Raw genomic sequence first — 21,357 nt, 5'->3', positions numbered from 1 at the left:
GCATTGCTGGCTGTTTAGCATTTGCCCATCCCTAGTTGATCTTGAAAAGGTGGTGGTGAAGCAATTCATCCATATGCTAGGTTGACCCACAATGCTATTGGGGGGGGGGGGGGGGGTGTTGGCAACATATTTCCAGGTCAGGATGGTGAGTAGCTTGGAGGGGAACTTGCAGGTGATGTTCCCATGTATCTGCTTCCCTTGTCCTTCTCAATGGAAATGTTAATAGTTTTGGAAGATGCTGTCTAAGGATCTTGTAGATAGTACACAGTGCTGTTACTGAGTACTGGTGGTGGAGGGAGTGAATTTGTGCAAATCAAAAGGGGCTACTTTGTCCTGGATGGTGTCAAGCTTCTCGAGTGTTATTGGAGGTGCACTCATCCAGTATTCCATCACAGTTCTCACTTGTGCCTTGTAGATGGTGGACAGGCTTTGTGGAGTCAGGAGGTGAGTTACTCACCAGAATTCCTAGCCTCTGACCTGCTCTTGTAACCACTGTATTTATACAACAAGTCTAATTGAGTTCCTAATTAATGGTAACCCCAAGAATATTGATAGTCGGGGATTCAGTTTTGGTAATACTACGAATGTCAAGGGGCAGTGATTAGAGTCTCTCTCATTGGAGATGGTCATTGCCTGGTAGTTGTGTGGCACAAATATTACTTGCCAATTGACAGCCCAAGCCTGAATATTGTCTAGATCTTGTTGCATTTGAACGTGGACTGCTTCAGTATCTGCAGGGTTGCAAATGGTGCTGAATATTGACCACTGATGACTGCACCACCCCACTTCTGACCTTATGATGCAGGGAAGGTCATTGGTAAAACAACTGAAACTAGTTGGGTCATTAGGTCCCCTACGGTATGGAAACAGGCCATTTGGCCCAACAAGTCCACAATGACCCTCTGAAGTGTAACACAAAGACCCTTTCCCTTACCCTGAGGAACCCCTGTAGCTTGATGGACTTTTGACCTTTGAGGCCTATGAATTCAGTTATCATTGCCAGAGCAATGGTCATTCAGAGTGTTGTTGTAATACTATTAACATTTCCCTTACCTCATTTCTCTACTCTCCACATAGAGTTTAACGATATGTCCACACAGCTTCCATTCAATTCCCAAATCTGCCTCGCCACGTTCTTTTTGAATTGTCCTAGCAACATGTTTTGCCAATTATACCAATAGTTCAAGTGTTGGCTGGACATCAGATATTTTCTAGTTCCCCTGTTCAGAGTTGTTATGGCACATGTCTGGAGGAGGTGGGACTTGAACCCATGTCTCCTGCTCAGATACTGGGACACTACCCCTACACCACAAAGTCTGCAGAGTCAAGGTATATGCTGTTCTGCTCAAACCTTTATCTCAACTCTCTCTCCATCAACAACAACAATGATTACTTGTTCTCCATATAAACATACAGCCAATTAGGTTCACAGGAGAAAGTGTGGGCGGCAGATGCTGAAGAGTCAGAGTTGAAAAGCGTGGTGCTGGAGAAGCACAGCAGGTCAGGCAAGGAGCAAGAGAGTCATTGCTTCGGGCCAAGCCACATTCCTGATGAAGAGCTTATGCCTGAAAGGTTAACTCTCCTGCTCCTCGGATGCTGCCTGATCTGCTGTGCTTTTCCAACACCACACCTTTTTATCTGTAGGTTCTCAGCCAATTATGAATCATCAACCATTTCCTAGTTCCGCTTGGCTTCAGGCATTCCAACCAGACCCTTCTAGATAATTTTCCCGATGACCAGAGAATCAAGAACCAGGAATAAAAAAATGCAGGGGTAGGCCATCTAGGACTGAAATGAGGAGAAAAGTCTTTACCCAGAGAGTTGGGAGCCACTGCCACAGAAAACAGTCAGGGCTGAAACCTCAAATGCATTCAAGGAGATAGATGTAGTTCTTAGGGCTAAAGAGATGAAAGGGTATGGGAGAGAGCAGGAACAGGGGACTGAGTAGAATGATCAGTCTTGATCCTGTTGGACAGTGGAGCAGACTTGAAAGGCCTACTCCGGCTCCTGTTTTCTATGCTTTCATTGTAACAGTTGAAGGGATTCAGTCCTCCTCCTCCACTGTATTGCTTCCTTCCCCCTATTTCTTGTTCGCCGAGACAATGACCCTTTCCTCCCACAGATCCTCCAATCGCTCACTGTGTAATCAGACTGTGAGCAGATCGGAGTTTTCCCAGGGTCAGCCACTGGCTGGCAGCCAGAAACAGAAATCTTATCCGTCGCTGCAATTCCTTGGGAGATAGATCTTTTTCCTTCTTGTGCGTTCTTTTCCTTTTGCAAAAAAAAAAGCTTCAGTATTTGATTATTTTAGACAAGAGAGAGTTATGTCAGCACCCATTCTCCCCTGCTCACCTATGAAGAATTGCTGATTGGCCAAGATGTTCAGGAAGATTGGTGCCTATGAATCATTAACAATGTGAACTCGAGCAATGATTCACAGACTTTAACCTCCCTGCGTCTGCCACATATACCCAGCTTGTACAAAACAGCTGATTCTAAATGGCACAGCCCACCCATCACAAATCAGGCAAGTGTTGCACAAGATGTCCGCACCCAGGCTGCAGTTCCAAAATGTGAAGCACGAACCAGAGAGTCACCAGCATCAGAGAAGTTTATTACTGCACAAATTAAACCCAGAAAATTAACTGTAAATATTCTTCCAGGTGTAGCAGCTGCCTGACAGAGGGAGCGGAATCAAGGGTTAACTTTACATTCCACTGAACAGTTAACCCTTACCTTTTCTCCAGTGATTCAGCCCGGGTTTGCAGGCCCTTTTGGAGTTCCTGCTACAGAGTACCAATTGCTTTGCTGCCTTTGGTCTTTCCTTCAGAGCAAAAGTGCTACTCAATGAAACAAAACAAAAACAAACAAATAAAAAAAACTGGCCCCTCTAGATATGAAGCAAATCCCTGAGTGAAGCATAAAATGCTGCGTAACAATTTCCCATCCTTTACAGTGTGTTCAGTAAACAACATCAATTGTAGCCAGAGACAGTAGCACATCAAAAGCCAAATCACATTCCTGCAAAATGTATGTTTATCTTGAGTGCGTGGGACTTGTTTAGACTGCACTGTGGAGTGAATAATTTAAGGAGTTGTTCTTCAGAGATGTGCAGAATCAGCCGTTTGATCCACAGTTCAATGGGCCTCTGATCTAACTGGAGTATTTACGGGCAAACTGCATTCTCTTGGCCAGCACGAATCACACTCATGTCTCCCTCACGGGTGCCAGTATCACTGGTCCTTAGAAATGTATCTGCTCTGTGCAACCAATACACTGACCGAGAGAATCTCCTCCTCCATCTCCTCTTTACTTTCTTGTATTGGCCAACATCCAAACTCATTGTGCTGCGCCCTAGCCATAAAGTCAATCTCTCCGAGAGCACTGACAGAGTTCCAAAGCTCAACTCTCAGTCTGTCCTTTCTCAAATCAAGACTTAAAACACTGGACCAGCATGTCCTGGTAAATAGTTGCTCTGCCTTGATTTTGTTTTCCCTCTTGTGTATTTAGCCCCCGAACGTAGACATTACTGTCTAGACCAGCATTTATTGCCCATTGCTAGTTGCCCTTGAGAAGGTGGTGGTGAACTGCCTTCTTGAACCTCTGCAGTCCATGTGCTGTAGGCAGATCAACAATGCCATTAGGGAGGGAATTCCAGGACAGTATCCCAGAGGCGATATATTTCCAAGTCAGGATGTTGAATGGCTTAGAGGAGCACTTGTAGATGGTGGTGGTGTTCCCATGTATCTGCTGCCCCTGTCCTTCTGGAAGGGTTTGACAGGTGTAGAGGGAGCTTGGCAAGTTGCTGCATCATGTAGATAGTATACATTTCTATCACTGTGCATTGGAGTTGAAGAGAATGGATGTTCAAGTTGTTGAATAGTATGCTAATCAAGATAGTTTCTTTTTCCTGGATGGTATTGAGCCTCTTAAAATGTTTATCAATTGTAAAAGGGACCACTTGCAATTTTCTTGGATGAGCAATGCCAGTCCATGTGACCTGGCAACACTTAACCTGGAAGCAGTGCCAACAGGGAGGACATTAGGACGAGAAACTCTGCCAGGTAGACAGAGTTGCAAAACAAAGCAGACATATAATCAATACACAGATACAGACAGAAAGCAAACACAGACAGAAAGAAAAACACAGAAGTCATGAGGTGAAGCCAATGATACTCTCAGAAAGTTGGCCATTTGATAGTTTGGCTTTAAGTAGAAAAACAGAATGCACAAAGCTCCTGGGGCAGTGACGAACAAGTGACCTAAAAGGGACTGAATACTAAATGTGATGCGAATAGCTCAGAAGAAAGAATAGAGAATTTGTATCAGCGAATCAAACTGCGAAGCATTATTGTTGGTTGGTCAGATGGAAAGTTGTGCCAGCAGAAATTAGGTGACCCAAATCAGACAGAGTTCATCACATCCAGGGTCCACAGATGGAATCCAATCACTGGTGAAACTGACTCAGAACCACATCAATTGGGTGGGAACAGAAGAAATTCAGCATATTTAAGTTTTAGCTTTAAAGATGAGAGAGTGTCACATCTGTACAGAGAGTGATACTGATGTCTGTGGTATGCAGACCCATCTTTATTATGACTATTTGTAATTAATTTTGCATTTGCCTGTTAATTGCATTGGCTCTGATTCAAGTTAAAGCAAGAGCTACAAAAGGTGGAATCGTGTTCCTTATTTCTTCATTTGGGGGTTAGTCCTTAAGTTGGCACTGCTGCCTCTCAGCGCCGGGGACCCAGGTTAGATTCCACCCTTGGGTGACTGTTTGTGTGGGGTTTCGCTTCGTGTCTGCGTTGATTTCCTCCCTCAGTCCAAACATGTTAGGTGGATTGGTTACGCTAAATTGCTCATGATGTCCTGGGATGTGCAGGCTAGGTGGATCAGCCAGGGGAAAATGCAGGGTTATAGCAGTAGGGGTGGGGGTGGGTCAGTGTGGGATGCTCTTCAGAGGGTTGGTATGAACTTGATGGGCTGAATGGTCTGCTTCCACACTGTAGGGACTTTATGAAGTCCAGTTGTTTTTGTTTACGGTTCTCCATTGGGAATGTAAACAATAAACAACCTCATTTCTGCCACAATGACATACAGAAGACCCTTGAAGAAGCAGCTGAAGAAGGTAAGGATTGCGGATGCTACCTCAAGAAACTCCTATGGTGATAGCTTGTAGCTAAGATGATCTATGTGCCAGGTATCATTTAAACCAATGGGCAAATTCCCCTCCCTGTCCCCCCACCCACTGATTCCAGTTTTAATGCGCTCCTTCAAAGCCAAACTCAGTCAAACATTGACTTTACATCAAGGGCACCACATTTCACCTCAAATGCAGCTCTTAAAATCCTGACTCTATAACGGTGATCTCAAAATCATTGTCAGCTGTTGCAAAAATTAATCTTAAATGATCGAGGGAAGAAAATCCGCTTTTTTTAAAGAAAAGAAAATCTGGCCTCACCTACATGCGACTCCGGACCCACAGTGAAACAACTCAACTGCCCTCTGAAATGGCCTCTCTGTTCAAGGGCAATTATGGATGGGCAACAAATACTGGCCTTGCCATTGACACCCCTATTCCACATAATAAGAAAGAAAGAAAAATCACAACTGATCCTACAGGAAAGGTTTAACACTCAGCTGATAATTGCTGACTGTACAGGCAGACACACAAAAGACTCATATCACACATTAAAACACTCAGTATCAGCAAAGCAAGCGCACATTAAACTGACTCTCTGATTATCATCCAGTTGGTAAACTTGCAAGCAAAGCTGCTGTCAAGCACTTCAGCAGTATCACAGTTTCACTCTCCAGCTGTAGGCCCGAGGCTTGGCTGCAGGAGACGAGACTCAAATATTCCCCTCTCCTTTCTGTTTAAGTGGGATGACCGCACACCCTCAGTCATCCGGAGACCTTCAGTTTACCACAAGGCAACCAAGGATTCATGGGCGGAAAAGAAAAACCCAACTCTGAAATTAGCCTCAGTTCAAACCGACTCAAAATTGAAAGAGGAAATCTTTCCTGGCCCAGCAGGTCCTGACTCACGAGGATGTGAAATGGCAGTGACACTGAGCAGAGTGTGTGCAGTTCTCACTCCGTCCTCCGTGACACTGAGCAGAGCGTGAGCGCACACTCACTCCGTCCCCCGTGACACTGAGCAGAGCGTGAGCGCACACTCACTCCGTCCCCCGTGACACTGAGCAGAGCGTGAGCGCACACTCACTCCGTCCTCCGTGACACTGAGCCAAGTGTGAGCGCACACTCACTCCGTCCCCCGTGACACTGAGCAGAGCGTGAGCGCACACTCACTCCATCCCTGACGACACTGAGCCAAGTGTGAGTGCACACTCACTCCATCCCCGACAACGCTGAGCCAAGTGTGAGCGCACACTCACTCCATCCCCCGTGACACTGAGCAGAGCGTGAGCGCACACTCACTCCGTCCCCCGTGACACTGAGCAGAGCGTGAGTGCACATTCACTCCGTCCCCCGTGACACTGAGCCAAGTGTGAGCGCACACTCACTCCGTCCCCCGTGACACTGAGCAGAGCGTGAGCGTACTCACTCCGTCCTCCGTGACACTGAACAGAGCGTGAGCACACACTCACTCCGTCCCCCGTGACACTGAGCCAAGTGTGAGCGCACACTCACTCCGTCCCCCGTGACACTGAGCAGAGCGTGAGCGCACACTCACTCCGTCCTCCGTGACACTGAGCCAAGTGTGAGCGCACACTCACTCCGTCCTCCATGACATTGAGCCGAGTGTGAGCGCACTCACTCCATCGCCGACGACACTGAGCAGAGTGTGAGCGCACACTCACTTCGTCCTTCGTGACACTGAGCCAAGTGTGAGCGCACACTCTCTCCAGCTTTGGGAACACTAGTTTGAGCGAGATGCTGATGATTTCTGTCCCATGTTGTTCCTGATCTTCTCCAGGTCCTCCTGACTGTGGGATATATGGAAGTTGAGTCTCATGTCCCTTGCATTGTATTGGGTCTAAATATCCTCCCTGGTTACACGGACTACCTTAGTCCACGTTGAGGTTTGGGCTTATACCATAAGGAATATTGGAGATATTGGAGTTGTTGGCAGTGGGAGCCATTGTCTAGCAGACATGAGACACTCCAGGTCCCATTGCACTGAATGCAATCCATAATGCGGGCTGACACTATGACAGTGTTGGAGGTGCCTCAATTGGATAAGATTTAAAACTTGCTCTCTCAGACAAATGTAAATGATCCCACGGCATTTTTTTGAGAAGGTGTATGGGAATGTTCCTTGCTGTGCTGGACAACATCCATTCCTCCACCAAAAATGGATTGATTCATTTATCACGTTGCTTCTGTGGGATTGTGCTGCGGAATAATTGGCCACCATATCTCCTATGACACTGATAACTGCAGAAAGACTTAACTCACTTAATGGGCTATCTGGAAGGGCTGTACATGGATGCAGTTCTCTTTTTATTCAGAATTTACCAACAAATGTGCAGGGTGCCCAGGATTCCCTCCACTGAAACTGAATGGAATTTTACATTTCACTTCCTGTTCTGGGATCTGGGGAAAACTGCTAATGTGTTCTCAGTCTTCCTGCCAAAAACACCGGGGGGGGTGAGGGGGGCGGAATGCAAGGAACTCACATCCTGTTCAAAGTTCCCATTTTGTCCCAATGGGAAAACCAAAAAGATCTGGAGATTGGCAGAGTGGGAGGGGGAAAGAGGTTGGTTAAAATAGCTCATGTTCTGCTAAAAATTAATGTAAAATAAAGCAAAATCCTTCACACCACATGGCACACAAACAGACAAGAGAACTGAACTTCGACTTTGTGACAGAGTCAATAGGTGTCATTTGAATTGTGTCAACAATGTACTCAAAATCCAGCATTATCCTCCACTTTACAAGTGGGTAATTTTGAGTCTAAATCCTTTATCCTGCTGTACATCAGTTGCCAAAACCCCAGACTACCAACTTATGACTTTTCACTTGTCTCACTTGCATCTACAAGGGAAAGTCAGAAGGTTAAACTCGCCGAAAACTCCGGCACATAATCAGGAAATCGGTGCTAACACAATGAAGTCTCTCTCCACACACAAACTCTTCAGCATCAAACACCAACCACCACACTGGGGAATTGATTTAAGTATACAATAAAGACTCACATTCATAATGACATCAGACGGTCCCAAAGCACTTTATAAAAAGGTTTTTAAAAAGAAACGGTGTACTGAGAGTAGCATGGATCTTGCAGCTGTTCTTGGGATTGCAAGCTTATTTCTAGATTGCTTACAGTTATTGCATTTCGGTGGTATTGGGTTTTTATTTTGATTCATTATGGTTCTTTAATAGTCAAAAAAGCAAAAAAACCTCAAAGATAATGCACTTGTTTTTTGAAAACAGAACGGTTTGTGTGTGGAATGAACTTCCAGAGGAAGAGGTGGATGCGGGTATAATTACAATGTTTAAAAGACATTTGGATATGTACATGAATAAGAAACGTGTGGAGGGACCTGGGCCAAGCACAGGCAGTGTAGTTTGGGATTATGGACTGATTGGATAAAAGGGTCTGTTTCTGTGCTGCATGACTCTGCGACCACTGTGACTGTACAGGAGTTGTCACTGCTGCAAGTAGGCATAACCACAGGCAATTTTCCCAGCAAATTCCCCACAAACAGCTTTATTCCTCACACTCAAAAGTGCACATAATTTTTGTACCATCTGCAAACTTCTTAATCATGTACATTAAGATAAATCATTGTTGTGTACTGTTGCATTAAGGTCTTGCAGATGTCTAATATACTGTTAATGCTCGCGGTGGCAAACCATGGTATAAAAAGGTATCAGTTTCCATCTTACTGAGTCCTCTTGCAACATGACATGCTGAGGAAGGCTTGCTACAGTACATTGAATTGTTGGATTGAGCCCAGACTTGCAAGTGTATGTTCGCGCATAGACACACACACACACGTAAATACAAGACTCTGCAATGAAACCTCATAGGATCCTTCAGTACAACATAACCCAGGTCTCATCTGTATTAAGAGCTAATGCAAGATGATCATCGGCTATCATGGCTAAATACATCACAGTAGCAGTCTGGTAGTAAGTACCAGTAACTCCTTTTTAAAAGGATTTGTGCTGAAGCCTTGGATCATAAAGATTGTGGCTGGTCGTCCGAATAAGTTTAGCCTAGTATGGATCTACGATTTAAATAACCAGAAGGCAGACTTACCTACTTTCTATTTAACATTCAAGATCTATCAAGCCAGGCATATGTAGATCCTGACCACTCGCTGCATGAAAACGTTCCTCCCTTCAATCAGCATACTCTGGTTCTCCATCTTCTGCCGATGAGAACAATTTCTCCCCATCTAATTTGTCCAGACCACTCAGGGGTTTGAATTCCTCTATCAAATCTCTTCACAATCTTTTCCCCTCAAAAGGAGAGCAGTAGCAGCATCCCCAATCTGTCTACGTAAATGCAGTTCCTCATCCCTGAAACTATTCTCAGGAATCTTTTTCTGCGCACACACACTAACACCCTTGTATTCTTTCAATGTGTGGTACCCAGAACTGCACACAATACTCCAGTGAGGCTAAGCAAGTGTTGCACACAAATTCAGCTTACTTCCTTTTGTACTTTATGTATTCATTAATGAAGCCTAAGCTGCTTTATTAACCTGTGTCTCAAACTTTCCTGCCACCTGCCATTATTTATGCTCATTTTATACACTTCAGCTTTGTAATCTTTATTATATTTTGCCCCTCCACGTTCCTTTTACCAACATAAGGTTTAATGCAGGGAAATATGAAGTGATTCATCTGCCACTTGTCTATCCATTCCACCAACCTTTTTAAATCAGTTCACAGCACCTGTGTTTAGTATCATCTGCAAATTTTGGAATTGTGCCAAGGTCCAAGTCATTACTTGATCAGAAAGACGAGGGTTTGGAACACCAAATGCTAACAAATATGCTACAAAACTTTTCCCAGTCCAAAACATAACATTCACCGCTACCGTTTCCGGTCGGTCAGCCAATTTAATCTACATTTTGCCAGTGCTCCTTTCTCCCTCCCCCCATGAGCTGTACTTTTATTCAAGAGTGTTGCTCTACCAAATGTCTTTTGGAAGGCCACATACATGTCAATCGACGTTTCGGGCATTAGCCCTTCTTCAGGAATGCCCGAAACGTCGATTCTCCTGTTCCCTAGATGCTGCCTGACCTGCTGCGCTTTTCCAGCAACACATTTCCATCTCTGATCTCCAGCATCTGCAGACCTCACTTTCTCCACATACATGTCAACCCTCTCTGTTCCCTTACCAAATAACTCCAGCAAATTAAACAAGATTTCCCCTCAAATTTGCTTCACAAACCTACCTTTGCCCTAATTGGTAATAACTTTGCCAAGAATTATTGTTTTTCGAAGCTTCCTACCATTGAGGTTAAACTAATTGGCCTGTAGCTACTCGTCTTATCTTTGCATGCTTGTTTTGAACAAGGATGTATCATTTGCAGTTCTCTGTTTCTCCCAAGTCTGAGGAGGTTCTGAAAACTGTGGCTGGACTTCTGCAACCTTTCGCTTCCCTTTGTATCGTTGGATGCATTTCATTTGGTCCTGTTGTGTTTTCAACCTTTAAACCTACCCAACATCTCCTCCTCAACAGTTTTAAATCCTTCAAATGAATGAATTACCTCCCATTTTACCAGTACTGGCACAGCATCATCTTTCTTGGTAAAGATGGATGCAAAATATTAATTTAAATACCTCAGTCATATTCCCTAATTCCATCCACTAAATCCCCTCTTTATCCCAAACTGACCCCATTCCTGCTTTTAGCACTAATTTACACCTTTCGGATTCCTGTTCAGTCACACTCTGCACAACTCATTTTCTTAATTTATCTCTGAACCCGCTTTATTCAGCTTCATTCTTGGCTACATTATTCACCTGACATCAGTCATAAAAGTGCAATCTTATGCGATCAGCACCTCATTTGTCGGAAATTTGACATTCTTGCATTTATCCTAAAAAAAAGATTAAAATGGCCTGCTTCCACACTGTAGGGATTCTATGATTTCACTTATTCACCTCTTAGTTTCATAGCCTCTCTTTGCATAATCCTTTTACTTTAACAAAGAGGTTGAAATCTGACCAAAACTCTTTTTGCCTCGACTTACTTTGGTTACTCCTTTTGACATTTTCTTTTCCTGTCGTCATTTTTTTCTTTCTGGGTACGTATTTGTTTAACTCTTTCTTTCTCCTTGAATGATTCCCACTTTTACTGACACTGATTTACTGTCAAGTCCACTCTTGCTAAATCACAGCACAGATGGGTAAAATTGTCTTTCTTCTCCCAAACAAACGATCTCTGTCCCTCCCAATTAAAACTTTTACACATCTTTTTTTCTCTCTCGTTCTTTTCCTTAACTCCCCTAAAACTAACTGAATTTTGATCACTGCTACCAAAATGCTCTCAAAACTCTACCTCTTCCACTTGCTCAGCTTCAATTCAATTGTGGGATTTGAACTCCCATCTCCAAATCATTATGCCAGGTCTCTGGATTACTAATTTAGTAACAAACTGCTGTGCAAAGGTGACTGTAGCATCAACCCAGAAAAGCAGGATAAAGGGCTATGGGGAGCAGGCAGGAAAGTAGAGTTGAGTCCAGGATAGGATCAGCCGTGATCATGTTAAATGGCAGAGCTGGCTTGAAGAGCTGAATTGCCCACTCCTGTTCCTAATTCTGATGCAAGTCTCGAGCGTTGACAATATACTACATTCCTAAGGGAATGCTGCATTGCTGTAGCTGCCATCCATTGGAACAGACAGTAAATCTCCCTGATGGAAGTCAGGAGAGCAGGCATTTGAGAATAAAAATGACTAAAAAGGGTGATGTAGGTCTGATCATCGAGCATGTCTCATGTAGTGTGCTGTGCAATGTGATAGGGCAACAGGTATGGATTCAACTCTCTCCATTCCCCTCAGCTAACCCATCTAGACTGTGGTACTCAATGAACTCAAACAAAAACCAGAGGTCTCCCTGGTTCACCAGATTGTCATCATGTTCCCCACAACGACCAACACTCGGAGCTGATCGATCCTTTGCATGCAAAGCAATTGAGGTCTATAGCCCATGGTAGGAGTGGAGAAGAGTGTGGAAATGGAGGAAATTATTCCACTAACAGTAGAATCATAGCCAAAGCCAACTACATCTCTACACATCCACTTGCAAGTTGGAACCTGGACAATTTTCTCCTCCCAAAGCCAGAGGTGCTATGGACAATTGTAGTTTGGGCTCAGTTACAGTTTCATAGCATTAATTCTCAAAATGTGGACTTTGCTGGCTGGCCCAGTATTTATTCCCAAAATGCTCTGGGGGCAGAGGTGATGCTGATCCACCAACATGAACCACTGTCGTCCACATGGTCTAGGTACAACCGCAGTGCTGTTAGGATGCGAGTTCCCTGACTTTGACCCAATGACAGTGATGGAAAGCGATGTAGTTCCAAGTCAGAATTGTGAGGGGCCTGGAGATGATGGTCCTCCCATGATGCTTTTGAACTTCTGCTGGAGGCAACTGACACACCATCAATTAAGTGGATTGACTTGTCCTGAGCTAGTTATGGTCAAGGTCAGGCCCACTCAAAATATTTTAAGAAGGTAGCACAGAACCTAACATTTTCTTATTTTAAAAGATAGATGTGAACTACTGGTCCCAGATGCAATGCGACTGGTCAAACTACTCAACGTTAAACACAACACAATTGTTTTTTAAACACTACAAATAAAATATAACAAAACAAATAATTAAAAATAATTGTATTGGAAAAGTTAATCGAATTATAGATACAGTAACTACTACAGCACAGTGGCTCAGTGGTTAGCATTGCTGCCTCACGGTGCCAAGGACTCTGGTTCGATTCCAGCCTTGGACCACTCTCTGTGTGGAGTTTGCACATTCTCCCAGTGTCTGTGTGGGTTTCCTCTTGGTGCTCCGGATTCCTCCCACATTCCAAGGATTGGCCATGCTAAATTGCCCATAGTGTTCAGGGATGTGTAGGTTAGATGCATGAGTAGTAGGGGAATGCACCTAGATGGATTAGATAGATAACTTTACAATGTGGAAACAGGCCCTTCGGCCCAACAACTCCACACCGACCCGCTGAAGCGCACCCATCCAGACCCATTCCCCTACATTTACCCCTGCACCTAACACTACAGGCAATTTAGCGTGGCCAATTCACCTAATCTGCACATTTTTGGAGTGTGGGAGGAAACCGGAGCCCCCGGAGGAAACCCACGCAGACACGGGGAAAATGTGCAAACTCCACACAGTCAGTCGCCTGAGGCGGGAATTGATCCCGGGTCTCTGGCGCTGTGAGGCAGCAGTGCTAACCACTGTGCTACCGTGCCGCCTTTGGAGGGTCAGTGTGGACCTGTTGGGCCGAAGGGCCTGTTTCCAAACTGTAAGGATTCAATCTAACTATTAGTAGTTAACTGTTCTAATGTAGTAACATTCCTTAAACACATGCCTTGGCAAAAAGGGAAATTCAGAAATCCCATTTTCTCACATGCAACCCAGCAGCAGAGAGAGCAGAAAAAATATCAAGTGGAGACAGTAGCAGTAGCTTCCAACCCAGTTGTGATTCCAACAATTTCTTAAAGCTAAAAAAACTGAAAACTAGAAATCCTGGTCTGAGAAAGCTGGCCACACCCATCCAGGCTGTTTCTATTGTTGTATCTTTTAAAATCACCCCAAGGCCTCCCAAGCTATTTACTTTATGGATCTTCACTAGCCAGCTCAGCACCTCTGTTATAAAGCCTCTCTTAAAATAAACCAGGACAAAATAACCCCTGAAAGCTACAGCATTTTCACAATAGCTTTTGCATATCTGACCAATTTTGGTTGAAAATTATATTGACAGTTCAGAGAACAAACCTTCTGGGTCTCAGTGACCCATTCCAAACATTTCCATTGAACAGAAAAGTTATTTTCAAAAATAATAGTTTCATAATCTGAGATTATCAGGTCTATCTCAAAAGAAATTAAGCATTTTTACTCCATTATGTTATGCAATAATTCTTGAAATATCTCATCCCAGTCCACATTAAATTTCAGCTTCTGAAGAAATGAGGTAATAATCTCAAACAATCGATGCTGCCAAAGAATTGGCAGGGCCATAATTCAATACAAAGCTCAACAGTGTCATAAAATCCGACAGCAAAGCTCAGGAGCACGGAGTGATTAAATTATTGCTCTGCACGCCCATTATTGGATTTACTGTTTGTTATCATACAGAATCTACACAACTGTCAGGATTGCTCTTTTTTTTTCCCAAATACATATTTTCAACAGGCTCAGCATTGAAGAAACTAGACGTTGTCACTGCAAAGATTATAAAAGCTCCTGTCTGTGCAGTGACCAAATGTTCTGCACCATGTGGCACACAGAAACTGGACTGTTTCAATTCAATCAGTTGTCAAACTCTCAAACGTTAATTCTGATCTCTCTCTCTCTCTCTCTCTGGGTGGCACAAACGTAGCTGATTTCCTGATCGCAAGTCAGCAGCCTGCAATGTTGCACATGACAGGAACAAGGGCGAGGAATCATAGACTCCTGATCCATGATATTCCAGACTTTCAAATTAACAGATGAACATCCCAGGGGCTCCAGATCTCAGCCCACAACCCCCCCTGCTGCTATTCCCTGAGAGTTCCCAATCAGGAGAGATTGGAATGATCACAACAATGCACTATTTCTCTGCCAGTACAGCATTCCCTCAGTACCACGTTGGAGTGCTGTGCCAGGCTGGGAGCACAAAACTTAGAATTGCATTCTAGCACCCTCTTGTAGGGTGGTGTCCAAAGATGTGTGGGTTAGGTGGATTGGCCATGCTAAAATTGTCCCCTTGGGAAGTGTAGGCTAGGTGGGTTAACCATGATATGATTTGGGATTACAGGGATAGGATGGGAAGCTCCTCAGAGGCTCAGTGTAGACTCAATGGGTCGAATGGCCTGTTTCTGCACTGTAGGCATTCTGCAATTCAGACTTGGAGCACTGATCTGCAGTGATGCCAGTCTGCAGCACTGAGGGAGTGGGCACTGCTTGCAGGAAACATTCAAAATCGGAGCTCAGTTGGGAATGCGGAATTTATCGTGCTATTTCAAAAAATTTAGGGTAGTGGTCCCAGTGTGAGCCCAATCAAAAATCCCAACAAGATGCACTTGTGGGATAAGTATTAATACAATCCCAGCTACAGTCAATGTTAACACTTCCAGAGATTTACAGTCATATGCATGTAAAGAGGCAAACTGGATAGGCACGAGAACAAGAAATGCAAGGAAATAGTGTGAAGTGCAGAGGTTGAGGATGGAGAACTCAATACCTACAGTGCTATAAATACAGAAGAATGGAGTTCCTTAAATCAGGATTAGACAATTATCTAAAGGAGCGAAGCAGAGATTGGTGCTGCTGCCATCAACATCAGTCAATGCTAGTTAGCAGTCTGGGAGGATGGGGGGGAGATACTCTGGGTTGATCGGGAGGGCCAAATCAGAAAGAGACTTAAACAATTTCAAATGGAAGACATTGGTCATCTAGGAACGAGCGTAGTTTGGCAAAGTGAAGGTGAAGAGTGAGTCACATGGGTAGGATAATATTCACAGAAGCGTCGGAGGCTGAGGGGTGACATTGTAGAGGTTTATAAAATCTTGAGGAGCATGAATCGAGTAAATAGAAATACCTTTTCCCTGGGGGTGGGGGAGTCCAGAACAAGAGGGCATAGGTTTAGGGTGAGAGGATAGATATAAAAGAGAGGATAGATATAAAAGGGGCATTTTTTCCACGCAGAGTGTGGTGCGTGTGTGGAATGGGCTGCCCGAGGAAGTGGTGGAGGCTGGTACAATTACAACATTTAAGAGGCATTTGGATGGGTATATGAATAGGAAGGGTTTGGAGGGATATGGGCTGGGTGCTGGCAGGTGGGACTAGATTGGGTTGGGATATCTGGTCGGCATGGACGAGTTGGACCGAAGGGTCTGTTTCAGTGCTGTACATCTCTGTGATTCTATGAGTTGTGTGATAACATTCACAGAGTTGTGAGAATGCTGGGGTTTATGGAGGGTGCGACTGAGAGACAACTAACTCAGAAAGAGGAGGAATACGTGAGAACTGGGGATGGAAAGAACTTCACAAAATGACACTTTGGCGCTCAACTGGTTAAAATGCTGAATTTTCTTTGCAATTATTCAGCAGACAGCTAACAATCATCAGATCAAGTCCCAGACTGAGCTGACAGTTAAACTTCTGCTAACCCTCGCTCAGAGTTACATGTGACATTCAGGAAAATAAGTTAAGCCTATAATTATATTGACAACACCAACTTCACAGGACCAAAATAATTCTGATGGAAATCAGTCTCCCGAATTCCCCCAGATATCCTTCTCTGGGACAGTGGGAAAGAAAAACATTCTCCTGCATCCCCACAGCTGTAACTGATACAGCTATAAACTCCTGCTCAGTCTTATCCAGACTGGTCAATGGTTCCTTTCTCAATCACATATCCTTTTCCAAGACTGAAAGGGGCAGCTATCAGCCACCGTTCTTCTCCGGAACTGTAAACTGTACAGCTTCAAACCAGTCTGTAATCTCTAGGACTATGTGCACATTGATAAATAATAAACAGATACCCCTCAATGTTCAATTACATTTTCATTGCTGAACACCCCCACTTTCAATATCCTGGAAGTTACCATGGAGCAGAAACTGAACTGGACCAGCGACATGCTGTGGCGATGAGGGCAGGTCATGGACTGAAATGGTGGAGGGAAGCAGCTCATCACCATCATCTGAAGCCCAACTGGGGATTAGCAACAAATACTGGTCTAGCCAGTAACAATCATAGCCTGAGAAAAATATGGAAAAATGACTATTTTTTTCAAACCAGCTTTTAGCTATCAAATAACAGTCAAATCTTTTTTTGAACAAACGCATTAATTCCAAGTTACTCCTGAGAAGTATTGGGACGTCTTCCTGAACTGCTGCAGTCCATGTGCTGTACGTTGACCCACAATACCCTCGGAGGGAATTGCAGGGTTTTGACCCAGTGACGAAGAAGAAACAGCAATATATTTTTCAAGTCAGGTTGATGCATGGTTTGTAGGTAAACTTAGAGGTGGTAGTGTTCCCACGTAACTGCTGCCCTTGTCCTTCAAGATGGAAGTGGTTTTGTGTTTGAAAGGTGCTGTCTACGGATCTTTGGTAACTTTCTGCAGTGCATCTTGCACACAGTTGCTACTGCGCATTGGTGGTGGAAGGAGTGGATGCCTGTAGATGTAGTGACAATCAAGGGGGCTGCTTTGTCCTGGGTGGTGTCAAGCTTCTTGAGTGTTGTTGGAACTTCACCCATCCACGCAAGAGGGGAGTATTCTATCAAACTCCTGATTTGTGCCTTGTAGGTGGTAGACAGACTTTGGGGAGTCAGGAGCTGAGTTACTCAACACAGCATGATTAATCTCTGACTTGCTCCTGTAGCCACTGTATTTATATGATGAATCCAGTTGAGTTTTTGGTCAATGGTAACCACAAGGCTGTTGATAGTGGGGGATTAGGAAGGGGATTAAATGATTTTGACACAAAAATGAAGAAACAGAAATCTACTTCCAATTCAGAATGGTCTCTAACTTGCAGGGGAAGAGAAGGTGATGATGTTCCCATGAGATCATTCTTGTCATCTTCAGTGGTAGGGATCTTGGGGGAGGGAGGACTTGCAATAACCAAGTGGCGCAACCTCAAAAAAACTCAAATTACAATGGCAGACTTTCATGAATTTTTTTAAAAATGCAAACAACCTTAACGACAATTATTGGCAAAACCTTCTTTTAAAAAAAAGTACAGATAAATTGTCTTTGAGTTCCCAACTGCCACTTTGATCTTTGCAATATTTGCCCCAAACTAGTTGAGAAATTGGGTAATTAATGTTGGACAAAAGGTTGAAATTATACTTATTAGTATCAATTAGATCAAAGATCATATTTCACTTCAAAGAAACTTTAATCTTGTACCACTTCCAATCTGACTTAAATCATGATTGCTTCAAATTAATCCCATTGTCAAAACATGCACCCAATGTATTGTACCTTGCAATATTTTCAGTGTTACACAATTATGGATCTCTAAAAATCATGAAAGTATTTTCAAAAACAGAAGAAGTGGAGAAGGCAAACTCAGCAGGTCTGGTGGTACCTGTGGAGAGAAACATGGTTAACACTTCAAGTCCAGTTCGACTCTTCCACAGTTCCAAATAAGAACCATATTGGACTTGAAATGTTGACTCTGGGTTCCTCTCTACAGAGGCTGCCAGACCTACAGTATTTCTTTCACGCTTTAGTTTATTTCAAGTCTCTAGCATCCACTGTACTTTGCTTTTATTAAAATACTTGTACAGGCAGACTTGTACCTACATAAATGCAATACAATGTAAAGCTGACGTTCATGAATAGAGCATCCCGATGTACTGCAGCAATTTGCCCAGCAGTAGTGCAATCCAGTTTTAAATAAAAACAGATCAGTAAATTACCCTGATGCTGTACAGTGATAGACCTGCAACCATCAATACTGCGTCCCAGTTTTTGTACAGGGACAACTATACCCAGCAATACTGCAGCTTCATAACAATCTATACATACTGTGAGGGCACAATATTTAAATTCAGGAGCATGTTACATAAATACCACAAAACAATCAGCATCCAGTATTGAAATCTCAGTGATAGTACACGACAATTCTCTAAGTGCAGCATGCTCTCAAAACATTGCACGGTAAGGCTGAACATAAAAATTGTCACTTGGCAACAAACCACCTCCCCCTAGACCCAGGCTGAAAGCATTTTTTCTGTTGTTAATTCCACAAACCCGTCATCGGTCCTGAGAGGCTACTTGGCCAGGAATATAGGGCATGGTTGCCTTGGAGCTGGAGAATAAATGCCAAGATCATTTTAAACGGTGTGGGTTCCCCTGCCAGGCATTTTTTTTTTCCAAATTAGTGGCATAATGGGTGAAACCAGAGAAAGTGGTGGCCCTCCTTTGTTATTGATGTTACTGGTAATAGGGGTTTAATCACATCACATCACAGGTAAACACTGACACTACAGAATATAAAATCAGCGTCAGTGTTCCACAGGATGTAACCCTTTTGGGAAAACTGCAATCAGAAAGCAGAGGTAACCATTAAGTATTTAGCAAGATTCACTCCCTCAGAAAGGAAACATTAATGTTTCACCATATTTTGCTACAAATCGAAACACCATTTAGTGTCTGATTGAGAGTTTTTTTAAAAAAAGAAAAAATAATATATTCTTAACACACCTGGAAGATTAAGTGGAGTTGAAATTCTGAGGAGGGCCCGATGCCGTTAATTTCATCAAATTTATGGTATGTGTTAGGGGAGAGCAATGTTTTACTCCGCCTCACAGACCATAGCCGGTAGCGGGATTTGTTTTTTTTTAAGTGAAATATCTGTCACTTTTGCCGGTGCTTTCTTAACAAGTTTATTTTCTGTTCCCACCCCCCTCCCCACCGGCGGGGGTGTTTTTTTTGGCACCACATTTACCTCCCAACAGCATTCTATCCTTAAATTACTGATGCTTTTCTGCTCGACCACACTAAATCGATTAATCGAACCGTGATCGCGTTCATAAACCCTCAAGTCAATAGTACGAGTCAACTTCCAATGATTGACGACACACACAAACAAGATACAGAGGGATTACTGTCCGCTGTCTCCATTCACAAGAACTGACAGCAAATTGAAATGGCTAAAACCTCTCTCTCTGGGTTTCAGAATTGAGGTGTGCGCTTTCAAAACCCTCCGGCCTCACATTCCCTCGCCCTTCCCTGTGTGTATACACACACAGACACACACACAGACACACAAAGGACAAACTAACAGGCACCTCCACTGGGTTCAATTCTGTCTCGTTTCCTTTCCTGCTTTAACCATTCCCAATGAAACACCTCAGCTCCCAAACACAGTAACCACACACATTGTCCACAAGGAACCTTCACACGACACAATGTAATCACCCCTCTTTCCCAGGAATGATGCCCCCACCCCCCAAATCATACATCAGTGGATATTACAATGGGGAATGGAGTCTGTGTGTGTTGCAATGTAAGACCCGGCTCCTTTACCATTAACCTCCGGGCGGTTTTACTCTTTTATCACCCCCTCTGTTCTCCCTCCACTCACCACCACCACCCCCCCATTCACAATTGACGCTCACCCCAGCAGTTCTGACTGGGTGACAGCTTCAATGAAAGCGGTGATCGCTTTCAGAGTGAATCTGTTGTTAATGTGGCGAATGTTACAATTCGAAGCCGAGCAGACCCTTAACAGCAGCAAACACAAACCCTCTGGAAAATAACTGAACCCCCCCCCCAGGATCAGATTGCACTGCGACCTTACCTTCATGTCATTAATGACAGCTTGGAAGAGGCCACCGAGAGCTCCGCATTCCTTATCCATCGCCGGCTCCATCTTTGCACATTGAATGAATATAAAACAGTAGAGCGGGGAGGGCGCTGTGACCCCGTTTTCCAAGTGGGTTTTACAAGAGTTTCCGCAAAGCCAGCAGCTCCCATTCAATAGGAGACCTGGGGAGGGAAAGGAGGGAGTTCTGCGGCACACACAGGAAGGAAGGGGTGGGGGTGAAACTGACTCCGACTCGGAAAATACCCTCTTCTTTTTCTTTTCCCCCACCCCCACCACTCACAAACTTCTGGACGTGTTAAATGGGGCGGGGTGTCACAATTTCACCCTGGGGGTGTGAAATGGAACACAAGAGGACAGAACCCAGCTCCCTTCCTTTCACAAATCGATTAATCCCAATTGCAGATGGTGGTACTGCACAGCCATGCCTTCCCAGCGTCAACAAACACGGGCAGGGGGAATCCGGAATGATAAAAAAGAGAGGAAAAGACAAAGGAGGAAGGGGTAGCAACGAGGGTTCCCCTGTTAACGCCACTCGATAGGACGCGGCGTTAGCGAAAGGACGAGGCAGACACAATGTAACCAAATAGTTTCCCCCACCACCCCCCTCCCGGACCCCGATTCGATCTGTCGGATCTCTACCCCCCCCCCATCTAAACTCATATCACATGGCAAAGGGAAGGTGGAATTCATTGGGTGCCAGGGGCAGAGAGGGAGGGGAGAGAGAGAGAGGAGGGTTTATAATCTCTGCAGTAACGCGAGTAGAGTGTAGGATCAGTGGAAGTGCCGGTGTATTGGAAGGTTAGATTGTGTTGGAGCAGGGTGCACAGTTAATGTGTCAGCACCAGCACCAGCACCAGCA

The 21,357-nt window shown here is 44.2% G+C and overlaps 1 protein-coding gene across 20 annotated transcripts in view; it reads right to left on the bottom strand.

Annotated features, from left to right (window-relative positions):
- The window catches only part of mtss2b (MTSS I-BAR domain containing 2b), a 146,797-nt gene extending 125,719 nt beyond the window's left edge, over positions 1-21,078 (bottom strand). For all 20 annotated transcript variants that reach the window (XM_043707337.2, XM_043707339.2, XM_043707343.2 and 17 more), the window contains exon 1: positions 20,472-21,078. In XM_043707337.2, the coding sequence (XP_043563272.2) occupies positions 20,472-20,543 (72 nt within the window). In that variant the 5' untranslated portion in view covers positions 20,544-21,078. The remainder of the gene's footprint in view (positions 1-20,471) is intronic.
- Positions 21,079-21,357: the final 279 nt, after the last annotated feature.

The sequence above is a fragment of the Chiloscyllium plagiosum genome, unplaced genomic scaffold (genome assembly GCF_037043375.1).
Source record: "Chiloscyllium plagiosum isolate Xiang-an unplaced genomic scaffold, Cpla_swu_hap1 HiC_scaffold_17, whole genome shotgun sequence".
In the NCBI taxonomy this organism is placed as follows: Eukaryota; Metazoa; Chordata; class Chondrichthyes; order Orectolobiformes; family Hemiscylliidae; genus Chiloscyllium; species Chiloscyllium plagiosum.
Note: the sequence above shows the minus strand (reverse complement) of the source record. Positions and strands in the feature narration are given on the sequence as shown.